The 13,869-nt window shown below is 38.1% G+C and overlaps 2 protein-coding genes across 2 annotated transcripts; both read right to left on the reverse strand.

Moving 5' to 3' along the window:
- Nucleotides 1-411: 411 nt before the first annotated feature.
- On the reverse strand, nt 412-1,209 carry LOC137936238 (ethylene-responsive transcription factor ERF110-like). Its single transcript, XM_068780809.1, has one exon. The coding sequence runs from the start codon at nt 1,207-1,209 to the stop codon at nt 412-414; it is 798 nt and encodes a 265-aa protein (XP_068636910.1).
- A 4,219-nt stretch (nt 1,210-5,428) lies between these two features.
- LOC137937835 (ceramide synthase LOH2-like) lies at nt 5,429-13,287 on the reverse strand. The gene is made up of 6 exons (XM_068783015.1): nt 13,171-13,287; nt 11,640-11,842; nt 9,840-9,995; nt 8,954-9,139; nt 8,691-8,869; nt 5,429-5,528 (listed from the first exon to the last, which is right to left on the reverse strand). The coding sequence occupies exons 1-6, from the start codon at nt 13,285-13,287 to the stop codon at nt 5,509-5,511; spliced, it is 861 nt and encodes a 286-aa protein (XP_068639116.1). The 3' UTR covers nt 5,429-5,508.
- Between the last annotated feature and the right edge of the window lie 582 nt (nt 13,288-13,869).

A 13,869-nucleotide genomic window follows, 5' to 3' on the forward strand; every position in this document is an offset into this window, starting at 1 on the left:
AAAAAAAAATTGCTTAGATCACGACCGTTCGTTGTGGATATCAGGATTCTGATCAATCATTGTGCACGCGGCTGCTTTTCAATCTGCCACTTACGCGTCAGCAGTGGACTCGCAAATCTTTTTTCCATGTGAATCACATGTTTGAGAAGTGGACCCGCATTTTTTTTTTCCATGTGAATCACATGTTTGAGATGAATTAAGTAATGTGGTTCAAGTTAACTAACTTTTATGTTCAGAATGTCACTGATAGAACTGCGTGGATCTAGTGAGTTACGTGGAACGCTTTAATGTTTGACACGTGTATTTGTCTACTCCCGCGTTTGGGCACGATCTGACTGTATGCTCTGCCTGAGTGGACTGTATCTGATTGTTTCTCAATTTCCGAAAAATTCAGTACACGAATCGCTTCAATTAGTAGTTGTTTGAGTGATTGGGAAGGTAGTCGAAACCGGTGGTGACGGCGGCAGAGGTTGCTGAGACAATGAACGGTTGAGATTGCTGTAGATTCATCGTTCTCGACATGAATTGGTCGTCTTCTCCTCTCATAAGGTCGACCCAGAAATCATTCCCACTTTCTTCTTCGTTCTTGTAATGTGGAACGGGTTGTTGCTGCTGCTGTTGTGGAGAAGGTGGTGGTTCTGGTTCGGTGTCTTCTGGGTCGGGAAACGGAAAATTGAGCTTCGCTCGAGCGCCGCGGAATTTTATAGCCGCTTTGTCGTAAGCTCTCGCTGCCTCCTCCGCTGTCGCAAACGTTCCAAGCCACTTTCGGGTAGCGCTCTTCGGATCACGTATCTCCGCAGCCCACTTCCCCCACGGTCGCTGCCGAACTCCACGAAACTTCTTCGTTCTCTTCCTCTCGTCGTCGGGGAAGAATTGGCAGCCCAAGCAGCCGTCTATGCCTCTGCCGCACGACCGGCACCTATCCATCGTGGCGTCGTCCAGATGGTCGCAGTGACTGGTGGTTAACGCCGGAGTCGACGAACTAGTGCCGACAGAAGGCGGAGATGAGATGCTGCAGCTTTGGCCGGAGATGACGCGAACTAGTGCGGACACCATGATGGATGTCTCCCTCTCACGGATGAGAGTGAAATTAAAATTGGGGATGCCAAGATCCGGCGACTCAGTGGAGGTGATGTCCGACGGTCTCGGTTCTGTCGCGCGCCTTTTCGTCGCTCGCTGCGTCTTCAGGTACTGTCTCCGCTCCGCCATGATCGGTCTCTCTCTTGTCCAAAAATGACACTCCGGAAAGTCAGAGCGGGAGAGGCTTATATATAGCACAGAGTCGGACAAAAAAGAGAAAACAATGTGGGCCCAGGCAAATGACATGGCGTCGTGGGCGGTAGGGAGAGGCGATTTGGAATCTGGAATTCTTACCAGGTGGCGGGTCATAGCGCTGCTGATGTGAGCAGATAGATCAGCATAAGTGATGACGTGGTCATCAACACTTGCTGATGAACTGTCGCCTGGCTGTCATCGACAGGTTTGGGGTTCGGAGTAGGGAGCCGGAACAAAATCGTACTCGGTTTGGTAGAAACGGAACCGATCAACGCAAACGCGCCAGAAAAGGCCTGTTCCGTAATTCGCCACGTGTGAGTAGATTCGAGTAAGCGTTCTGTACGTGTGGGATGTTTAACATGAAAAGCACAGCTGCGTTTAAAGCAGATTAAGGTGCGTTTTCAAGGTTACCCGCAAAAGTGAGCAGCGACCGAGTCCACGCGGCGGAAGCTTCGATTGGTTGCAGGGGGGTTAGTTCAACTTCAAGTTCAAATTAGATGGTGGGGGTACCGAAAACAGATTCTAATGTTAGTGTATAAAATAAAAAATATGAATTAAATAAGAGAATGAGTAATTTTTTAAAATATATTTAAATAAAATATATACTTAAATAGATAATTAACTAATATAAACATGATTACTACATAACAAGTGATTTAATATAGTATTAAAATATATTAATATATTAATTAATGAAATATGATATTATATTAATTAAGGATTACACTTATTATAAATTAATACAATAATTACGTGTGATAATTAACTATGTGTTAATTAATTATAATAAATAAATAAATATAGTAACAAAATACATAAGTGAATATAATAAATAAATATATTAATAATATAAGATATATTTTAATATTAAAAATTACTAATTTAATACAATAACAAAAAAAATTATTTTATTAATAATACAATATATATTTTTACGTATTATTAATTAATAATATAAAAAAAAACAGTTAGAACTGAATATCAACAGGGTCACAAACAACTAATAGAATTGGATTCTCCGAAACCTAAATAGTAATTTATCCCACCAGAAAGGACTTCTCACACTAACCTAAATAGTAAGCAGCCAGAACCTCATACAATGTGAAGGAATTTAATTTAAAAGAAATAAAAACAGAATCAGTAGGTGTTTTTTTGCCACCAGGGGAGTATCATCTGCCAGAAGGGACAAAGCCTCTGCTGCTTTGAACGTTTCTGACCAGACATCAGACCGGAATGGGCGCCGCCGTTCTTGAGTAGTGCCGGTTGCCGTCTCGGTCCCCTCTATTCCTATCCATGGTTTAGGAACCCTCCAAAAATAAGAAGCGATGGAAGAAGGAGAGTGAAGAAGCAGAAGCGGAGAGAGTGGAATTCCAGTTGGGAGGAAGTAGGGAAGGGTGAAAAGAGGAGGGAAAGTGAAGGGAGCGATTTCCGCGGTTTCGCCTTTCGATTCCGGTGCTGAATTGGGGCGTAGCAGCAGAAAAGAATACGTGTGTCGGAGTCCTGGCCACTGGCTAGTTACACGAAGACCAGTTAGGTGGACAAGAGAGACGAGAAGGGAGAAAGGAGAGGGAGGGACTCTGAGAGGGAGACAATGCCGAGAGAGGTTATCTGGATGAATTAGGATTTTGGGCAGAATCCTGATTCAGCGACGTTATCTGGCTTCATTCACTGAAGCCGGCGGAGGTGATGAAGCGTGTAATCATATGAACTTAAAGTTCAAATTCATTGTGTATGAATGTGCCCATTTTTATTACCACATGTGATTTTTACTGCATGTTTTCTATTTATCGGTTGCATTCCTTAGTTCTCCCCAACAAGTCACCATACTCTATGTTGTTCCCTAATGATAATGTTTTTTCCTTTCCCTTGGATATACTTGTTTTATTCATGACACATCTCGTTACATGTATTTTTTTTAAGGATACTCTCACACCTAAGAAGGATGTATATATTATAATCCCTCCTTAAAAAGGTTGCTTGTGTCAGTTGATGTGATTTTTCTTGAGGGGCAATCTTTTATCCTTTGGATACCGCACCACCTGAGTTCTCACTTTCAACCGACTTTCCCAAGCTTATGGTGCCATTGGAAGATCCACTTAGTTACAACATAGGCAACAATCTCCGTCCCTCTGCCTCATTGGCTGAATAACCTTCATGTGGAATCTATAAATCCTCCTGACATAAGTTTTCCTTGTTCACTTGTTGTATTTGGGAGTTCTTATGACACCCAACCTATTGCTATTAGGAACCAACCACAACCTTGCATTCAACCATATGCATCTCACTCCTTATCTAATTTTTTATCTACTCATCGGTTTGTCTTTTGCTTATTGGACATATATTGCTTCTCTTTCTTCTACTCATCTTCCTATGTCATATCAGGAGGCCCTTCAACATCCATTATGGAGAGCAACAATGGAAGAAGAAATGGTAGCTTTATATACAAATCAAACTTGGGAATTGGTGCATCTACCTCCACGTAGAAAGATGTTAACCTTAGGTTGACTTCCTTATTGATTTTGATGATAACAAAACTTAATAGAATTAACAATTTGCAAATTAAAGTATTTCAGATATTTTACCTTCAAGAGACAATGTATCTCAAGGTCTAAAGCTTCAAAACAATCAAGCCTACATAAGACCTCAAACAACATAGAAGGACATCTCTTGAAAAAACACCCACAAAGAAGAAACAACGAGAAAACTAAAGTTTCCAGTGTCAATGATATATGTCAAAACTCAGTCAAAAATGTAAAAGAGCTATCATAACTCATTTCTTTAAAGTACAATGGTGTACATAGAGTTTTAGGACATACATTACATATACACATGTTTAGGAACATCATACACATCTTCTAGAACATGTTAGAGCACTTAGATTCAATCATTCCTATGCTTTAAAAGTCAATTTAGTTAAACTAGCACTGGAATGATCGATCAGTCTTTGCCAATGATCGATCATCCAAAAGTGTGCAGGCCAAAACTATAAAGCATAATCGATTAACCATAGTCGATTGATCGATCATCCAGAACATGAACATGTTGTTAAAAGATATATAGACAAGCTTGGTGTTATTAATGTTATTATCTTATGATAGTTGTCCCTTATTCACTCCTACGAGGGCGAAGAGTACATTTGTAATTTTTGTATTATTGACATCTATAAATAAAACTTAAGGGGGAGGGTTAAGACAAGTCCACAACCCTAATTCTCCTCCACTTCTCTCCTCTATGTGACCTCTTCTTTCCTTTTTTCTTCTCTTTTTCTCCATTACCTTAAGTTAAAGATCTTAATAACATGGAATCCTGAAATCAACACATATCATGTTATAACGCATGATCGATAGTCCCAATTGGATTAATCAATCAATATTGTCCAAGAAAGAAAAATTTACATAAAATGATCAATCATCTCACACGATTGATAGATCAGATATGTTGGATTTAGGATTTCATGACAAGGTCCTTGACCAAGGCAGTGAAAGGGGAGAGGAAGAAGAAGAAAAGAGGGTGAGAGAGATGGAGAGAGAGGAGAAGAGGGGAAAATAGGGATGGATTTGAGAGAAAGGAAAGAGACATAATGATACTCAGTGTCCACCCCTACATCTAACCAGTCATATGTAAATATATAAATGACTAAGAGGGTAGTTTTAAAATTACCCTTATTTTAAGGGGTAGTAACAATTTTAACAGGAAGTAAATTCCGGATTTTAATTTGGGGCTTCCAAAAAGTTTCTCAAACGTTTCTTACCATTTCCTTCACGTTTCCAGCAAATTCTTTTGGTCAAATTCCTATTTCAGTTTCTTATTTGACTCCGATTTCTGCTTCCTAATTTGGTGACATTTGATTTTGTTGCTTTAAGAAAAAAGTATACAACTAAAATAGAAACGCACAAAGGTAGAGAGAGACAGAGTTGCGGCAAAAATAAAAAATACAAAATTTTATTAGAAGATAACAAGAAAAACAAAAAGGGGTAATTGCAATCAGATGGTCGATCACATACAGGAAAAAATTTCTACATCAAAGTCTTAATTTACATAGAAGTTAATCATTGTGAGCCTGAAAGGAGAGATAATTGAGATTCTAAACTTAGAACTAAAAAATAAATGAAATAAAAAATGAAATCAAAACATGAATGTTAGTAGACCGTATTGAATGAATGCTGCTCATCAGAAATCCAAACATGAAGTTAGTGACCTTGCTTTGATATAAAGAAGCCAAAAATATTACACCTAGTCATCATCCTCCGAATCTGTATTCAGAAAACAAGAAAAGAATACATAAGTGGTTTTATTACTCACAGCAGATTGAAAAAAACAGCAATGTCACAGATGTTGCTGAATAGACCTAACAAGAATTTGACATTATTAATGCATAAATGCTCACAGATGAAAATCAAACAAGAATAAGGTATAAAAGCATCATAAAAGTTCATTCTTTCATACTTTGGATTTAGTCAAGGTTACTACCAGAGAAAAATGACACCAAAGAGTCCTGTAAAAACTAAATGCAGTTTAGATCTAAAAGGCACCCACATTTGCAAGCCAAAGAACAAAAGTCTACCTGATTTCTCCCATTTCAACCAAGGCAATTAGACAAATATCAGCTTCAAAAAGGAAACTAGTCTTTTTGGACATAAAATAAAACCAAGGAGATAAATAGAGGTTTAGCTTGGGTCATAATGGGCTCGAGCGACAGGACCCTGCACCATCGTAACCTGAAACTGATCATGAAGTCCAATTTTATGGAACCAGATGATCCTCAAGAAAGCAAAACCTATGCTGTATTTGTGTCTAAAGGAAACTGTAGGAGAAAACTATTAGAAAAAATTTCATTCTACCAAAAACCTTGTGTTTTGCCTGTTCTGTGGGACGGTGAAATTTTCTGCTTGATTTCTCTTTCCCTTCAAAATGTTTATGTGGATAAGAAAATGAGTTTCCTATTTCTCCAATAAGAAACCATAAGACAAATAAACCAAGAAACATTGAAATGGTACTTGACCATTCACCTATTATCCCCACCTTGTTTTCTATTATTTATATAAGTTTTCTTTTGTTTCTAGTGTAGACACAAACACAACAATTATTTTCCCATTGTTTCTTATGGTGGCAAAAACACAAAAAAAAGGGTCAGGGACCTTCTTCCTAAAAGGAAAATTTTTTAATAAGAACATTGATAAAAAAGAAAATAAATTTTCCATCATAGTATTTTCTTATAACTGCACAAATGGACCTCCATAATCTAGCTAGTGCCTCGTCCACAAAAAAATTAAATACCAATAGCTTTTATGTGTATATGAGAGAAAAAAAAGGAAGTAGAATTTGGAAATTTCTACAAAATGACAGGAATTTGGTATTCCCTATCTTCATTAAGCCTCACAAATAGTCGTATGAAATAAGGATTATAGATCAATCCCCGGGGCCCAGGTCAAATAACATTGTGTGAACTGACCCTGGCATGGTTTGTGTCCATTCATAATAAGCTGAGAGCAGTTAACCAGAAGGGAACAAGCTATAGAAGATGTCCGAGGTAGATGTGCTATTGGCCTTGCTGATAAGTTGGGTAAGAAGGTTGAGCTGTTGTTCAGATCATCCCTCCTTAGGCTGGGTTTTATTTTGGCTCTCGGCCTAATGAAAATCATCTTTCTCCATTAAAACATCACGGAAGATGTTCAAGGCGAATATGCAATGCTTTGGCAAGCTCAGACATGCTTTAATAACCAAGCTAGATATTGAACAAACGGGGTGCCTGGGTTCAATTCTAATAGCTCAACCAGTGAAACCACCAGTTTAACCCGACTTACATTGTCTAAAAAAAGAATTCATAATGGAATGTAAATGTAAAGATAATTTGGATTATCCAATATTTTATTAACATATTTACATTTAAATTAGTTATTCAAGATCAGACAAGGTGGTCCAGGTGAGTTTCCAAGTTTTAATTCCCACATTTACAGGATCTGTTTAACCTAGTCAGGAATGCAGGTCACAGTCAGATATCTTCAAACAGATATCAGGTTTTAGACATTGAGCTAAAAGTAAATCGTATCAGATTAACTCTCTTTATCAAAATTCAAGAGCTTCAGCACATCAAGAAAGAAACAAATGCTGCTAAATGTAGCAATACAGCAGTTCCCTCTCTCAGTAAAATTTTTGCACTTTGATGCTTGTAATCTTCACAATTGAATCGCTCTAACTACTAAAATTTGAGAACATATCAGATATGGTCCTGCTAGAACCCAGCTTCAGAACCAAAGACTAGACAAATAAAGCAACTGTAGAATGGATAGCGGACAAAGGGATCATCAACAGGTTTTCCCAGACAAAAAAAAACATAGTTTCAGATGGGACAAGTTCTTGTCTTGCTTGTTTAGTATCTTTAACAGGTTTTCCCTGACAAGAAAACAGTTTCGGATGGGACCTTGTCGTGGTTGATTAGTATCTTCATCTATGTTTCAGTTTCTTACAAATTAAATATACAAATATTTCTGTATCATAATCATCATTTACCCAGTGAATCCATTTTTTCCCCTCAGTACCAACCGGATCCAATGTTTGTTCTGGTATTCACTCTACTTCCCATTCATAACTGCAACCTTACGTCACACAGAACAGGTTTCTGTAGAACACTACTCCATAGAATAACTTCACAAATAAGGTGGTAATAGAAATACCAGTCCTTTGGTTTCTATATTTTTAAATTCTTGATTCAGAGTTCTTCCCAAAGATTTTGTATGACTGAGCCCAACCTGTTGGGACTAGTTCACTCACCCGGATCCCAATCAGACATGCAAAACATGGCTCCTGCTAGCTCAGGTCTAATGACATGAAACAGTAATTATCAACTGCTAACTAGGATTAATCAGGACAAGTGACTAAATATCGTTGCCAAATGTACCACCCATGATAGAAAGAAATGTCAAAGATAAAAGAAAAGGTATCAGAATCAGGGTTTTCCAACCCAGCAAGTCAACCCACGACTCTGCCAGGTCGACCTGGATTTTAAAGGGGACAGGTCGGATTGGGGGGTTGGACTCACCCCTTCTGTTTTAGGCTAGCCCCTCCAACTCAATTCTAGTCCTGTTCTGACCTTGGTTTGAGGCAACCCAACTTGGGCAACCTGACCTGGTTTTGAAGAACCTGGGTCAGGTCCTGATTCCAAGCCATAAAACCCTGTTCACAATGATAGGAAAGAAAAGCAAAACGTTTTTGACAGGGTACCGAACTATGAAAGCAGGTGATTACAGGTCTATAGCCCATAATGCCTGATAGGAACATGTGTACATAAGTAGAATGGCCAAGTGTGCATGTTCTTATTGTTTTTGTCACACTTAATTTGTCTCAATTAGCAATATCTATTTGGTCATGACAAATTAAGGGAAAACCAAAAGAGACTAAAGAATCAGATTTTGTACCTGAACGAATATCGTCTCCCACTTTCCCCCTATTTTTCAACTGTCTCAAGATCATAGCACATATGAGTTTAAACCAATAAATGTGGAACACAAGCAGCATCAAAAGCATGGTGTTGAACACATAGTACAACACAATAATTGCACTATCTGAAAGATCCATGAACTCACCAACCTCAAAGCTGCACAATATCCAAATATATAAGTGACGAATAGTTCCAAGATTTATGAGGGATCAGCAGCAAAAATGAACATGGCGTGCATACCTCACAGCCCAAATTACCCAAAACGGAAATAATATTAGCCGAAGAATAAGCCATGAGATTGCGAAAAATCCAAACAACACACTTGCTGCCAGCTCCCTTTCAGAATATTTGAAGACTTTAGCAGCTTCCATGAATACATCACTTGTATCATGAAGAGCAAGAATGATAGAACCAATTCGGAAAAAACTGTACAAAAGGAGACTCAATTAATTTCCCACAACTAACCTCCACAAGTATAAAGATTTGCGTAAGCGCACGAATATCATCTTGTCATCCCAATTTTGCAGCTTCTACTACCAGATTCAATTGTGTTTGCCAAGAAAACTTACATAGCACATGCATCATTAATCTTTTTGAAGGCTTATAAAGCTCTACTATAAATACTCCTTAGACTTTTTTTTTTACATGCAACAGTTAAGAAAATTCTAAAATAGTCATAAAATAGTCAAGGTCACAAGCATATGATGCCAACATGCAAAAGTTTAACAAAATTCTAATGATAAAGGCAGTTTTAATCAGAGAAGCTGGAGAGATGAGTGGCTCTTTAATTCCATCTTACCTGCTTCTTAGCACAGAAATGCATTTAGACACAAAAATACATGCACGAAGTCGAAGATAAAAGTGAAACATGTGGATGTTTTCCAAGAACTAGGAAATTCAGTGGCCCAAACAGCATATGCCGACTTCATAAAGCAAAAAAACTTGCAACAGACACTCTAGGCAGAATATTGTCTTTGGAGGTTGAACTTCCACCTTTTAGTCCTTAATGTGTTCATTGTCCTTCCAAGAACTACTTCGCTGATTTAAAGAAATTTTGCTATGACCAAAAAGAATAAATTAAAAATTTTCAGAAAAACATCCAGTCCATTCTAGAGAAAAAAAATACCTCGAGATGTAGGAATATCCTATCAAGATGACTGTAATTATATGATGGGACATCATGATGCTGAAATCTTTTCGTCGTGTTTCCCATGTGAGAAGAGCGGCAATGCTGTAGATGTAAAAGCCACATTGACACATGTAGAAAAGTTGCAACGGAACTCTGTAACAAAAAAATGCATCAGCACCACTTTAGCAACAATTTTCCTTCAGTTTAAGCACATATTACCAAGTTATATAGAGAACAAAATTGAAATCATCAAACAGAAGAAAGCAAATGGCAGTCAGAAAGTAGTTAATATTTAAGCATGAAAAGTATAAAGCTGTTTCAGGACAATCTAGCCAGAGACATGACAAATATGGGGTTGGAATATGTATAGAAAGTTCAGAAAATGTTGAATACTTCAAGCAAGTAAACCTAGTATCTGGTATAGTTCATAGAAAAGAGAACTGCAGGCAAATAGAATATAACTACTGTAAACAAATTCCCAAGGATATTACCATGTCACAAACTGAAGATAAGATTGAATTAATGAAAATTTTGTAACCAAAGGAGAGAGCAGAAAAAACCAATCAAATCTTATCATTGTCGACAACAAGTTGCAATTATACTTGGATATTGGTCAAGAGTGCAAAGATCAAACATTTTCCAGTCCGATGACAAATTAAAACCCAGGATCCAGTTATATCATGTGAAGCAGTCAATTACCAGCCAAAAAAGGATGAACACAGAAAGACAAGAACGGTTTTTCTATAAATAGAGGGAAATAATACACAAGTTTACTACATGCAGCAATTGTAAGCAAATAAAAAGAAACCAACGTAAAATGGGAAAATGGCAAAAACAAGAAATTGCTCAAGAAAACAAGCAACCACAATCCATGGACCCCCAAAACCCTTATGCAAGAGTATAAAGCAACAAACTGGAAGGTAGCGACTGTGACAAACATAGTGGAGCATCATGTTTTGAGAACTGCAGAAGTTTAAGTTCTGAGAGGTAGAAAGAATGCCCCAAATAGGATATAATAATATTATTGAGGGCATGTAAAAGAGCGATAGAACTTGCCAGAGGGCAGTGAGCAGGAAGAAGCATGCTTCCTGTGACTGCAGGTTTGTGCTGAGGATCAGCTTCAAGCCCATAACTTCTTGCAGTTTGCATGAGTCTGCTCCTAGGCTTGTGTTACTTGGAAACAAACAGTGTAAGTTGATAGGTTTAGAGATGGTGTCAACAAAATCTAGAAACAAGGTGGGTAACCGTAGAAGCCAAAGTTTCAACGTTACCAGTTCCAAGTCAGAATATGAGAGCAATAATATTTTTATTGGGATGAAATGAACAACAAATTTGCTAGAGAAATTCAAGAAAATTTGAGTCTCATGCATACCTAGTGGAGCCGATACCATCAAAGAGGCTGTTTTTTGGTAGACAGAATAATCATTCATGAGGGGAAATTGAGAAGGATATAACACATATAAATGGAGATTATTGCCTAGAACATAGAGGACAATGAGATAGACACACACTGAAGATGATCAAGGCTAAATCCTCAGAGGCAGCAGTTAAATCAAAATGCTTTAAGACCAAGCAAACTTGGGACATTAGTTAACAAATAAAAGCCATGAGTGGGCATAGTCCACAAGCAAATACTTAAAAGGCAAGGTAACGTATACTGCTTAAAGAATTGCTTACAGTCCATATTTTTGAAATGGAATATAACAATATGTGCAATGTATATTTCAATAGTACTAAAGAATCAGAATAGTTAAATCCTTTTCTCAATCATAAGGACCAGAAAAACAGGGTACTCACTTAAGTTCTTGATTTGGCCATCCACTGAAATATTCTTTTGTATCCCTAGACCAGGGCTCTCCATAGGTGATTTTAAGAATGCAATATTGAACAGCGACGTAATATGTTAACTTCCACATAGATTCAGCACATTTTACAATCTTTGCTTGTTTTGCTTTACTAATCTTCCCCGTTCCTTCACCCAACAATCTTGCGGCTATCCTCTGAAAAATGAGAAGAGAAAGCTATGTCTGTAGAGGGTTATTTTGAAATAAGAACAAGCCTAAGTAAATTTGAGCATTGTATCTCCACAAAAGAAACATAAATACCAGCATGCATCAAATCTTTATAGTACCAATAACCTGACTAATACAGTTCTGGTATGGTGAATAAGAAGGGGCAAAACAAACCAATAATGAATTTAGAAGGCATCAAAATGACAAAACTAATATTTAATGGAGATGAGTAAGAATTAGGATTTTTCATATGTTGTCTGCTTAATTGACATGGTTCATTTCTCTCGGACTCTCCAGAAGTCCAATTCCTTGAGTTCACAAGTATATTTAAAAGAAAAAAGAAAATTCACAAAAAGAGATTGTTGAATACAAACCATGCATGGATTTTCAGACTCCACAGAGTTGTATTTAGCTTAAGTAGTTCTTATCCTTAAGCCACTGATCATCTTCCCCCATTTCACATTTGTATGTGTGTCTATACAAATAAACTAGTAGAGTAACAACGCAACAGTGGTAAAATCTGTAAGTTTTGAAAGCAGTTCACTCACTTCAAAGAGCAACAGTAAGCGCCTAAAGATGTTTTAGGATGGCTACGGCTCAAGTGTGTATATTTTTATTTTTAAATCACTGAATCAAATTTCTTTAGCTGCACTCCCTAATTTAGGTGTCTACTAACTCAATACTTAGAATGTAAAGGACAATGAATTTACTAAATAACGCATGACGCTTTTGTAAAATTTTGAAGCGAGACACAAGCAAGATAAAAGGGGTCGATAATCAATCATCCCTGTTTTCCGTGTACAACTCACATTGTGCACAAGGCAATAAGCAAGTCGTTTGTATGGAAGCTACATTCTCGATAACATTCTCAACTCTCCACGATTCTAACTTTCTTAAGAAGTGTACAACTCACATTGTGCACAAGGCAATAAGCAAGTCGTTTGTATGGAAGCTACATTGTCGATAACATTCTCAACTCTCCACGATTCTAACTTTCTTAAGAAGCGATACGCATTTGAGGTCTATTTACGAACAGACACACATTGAGGTGACTTATGGGTGGAAGCCATTCGTGACGTAGTCAGGACCTCATCCTCTAACAATTGTAAAAAAAAAAAAAAAAGATATTAAGCTTTTATGAGTGAACACTCTCCCCAACCACAGTTGCATTTATAGGACAAGAACTCAAATGTCACGAAACACGGGACTACATTAATAATATCCAGAATCTCGGCAGAAACACCTCCGCCACAATAACGTTTCTCTTTAAGATCTAAAAAACCAAATCGCAAGAGCGAGAAAGAAAGAATGCAGACCTGGAAAATGAACTGGTCCAATATAGATCTAGCAGCGAGAAAGAAAAATGCGAAGCCTATCGCCAGGCTGACGTGCCGGGTATCCGGAACAACCGTCCGGCTCCAGATCGAATCCATTCGAATCCCACCACCAAGGAAGGAGCGAGAGAAGCATCAAACGAAAACCAAAGACGTCAATCAAGCGAACTAGAACTAGCTTACCAGAGCCTGAAATAATGACGCCATTTATTAATTTTCCAAAGATTGAGACCTCGTCGCCACAGAGACCAATTTTTTATTGCGAGAGTGGGAATTTCGACTGCGTTGAAGGAATCAAAATCCGGATGTGAGAATATATGTAGGCGACGAGAATCACAGCATGAGACTTGAAGCAGTAGCGAGATTATTGCGCAACGCTATGCCGATGGGGAACAGCCACGTGGTGGTTTCTGTTATTTTGGTTTAGGAATAATTGATCATTGCCGTTGGTTTCATGATGGGACCCACAAAAGGAAATATATTTTTTTGAAATTTTTAAACAGGTGTTAATTTGAGAAACAGGCTCGGCCTCCTCCCGTGCTCTGCGACGGAGGTGGGTGCAGAGGGAGGACGGCCGACCGGGGTCGGGGCAAAGGGAGAAAAAAATACTTTGCTGTGAACGATCGCGGAGGGAGCAGAGATTGTCTGGAGAGGCCGACGAGAGGTAGAGCAGAATAGCGG

Source organism: Aristolochia californica, unplaced genomic scaffold (assembly GCF_029961685.1).
Source record: "Aristolochia californica isolate CCGP_79_NKW_82.1479 unplaced genomic scaffold, dmAriCali1.0.hap1 SCAF_7, whole genome shotgun sequence".
NCBI classification, from domain to species: Eukaryota; Viridiplantae; Streptophyta; class Magnoliopsida; order Piperales; family Aristolochiaceae; genus Aristolochia; species Aristolochia californica.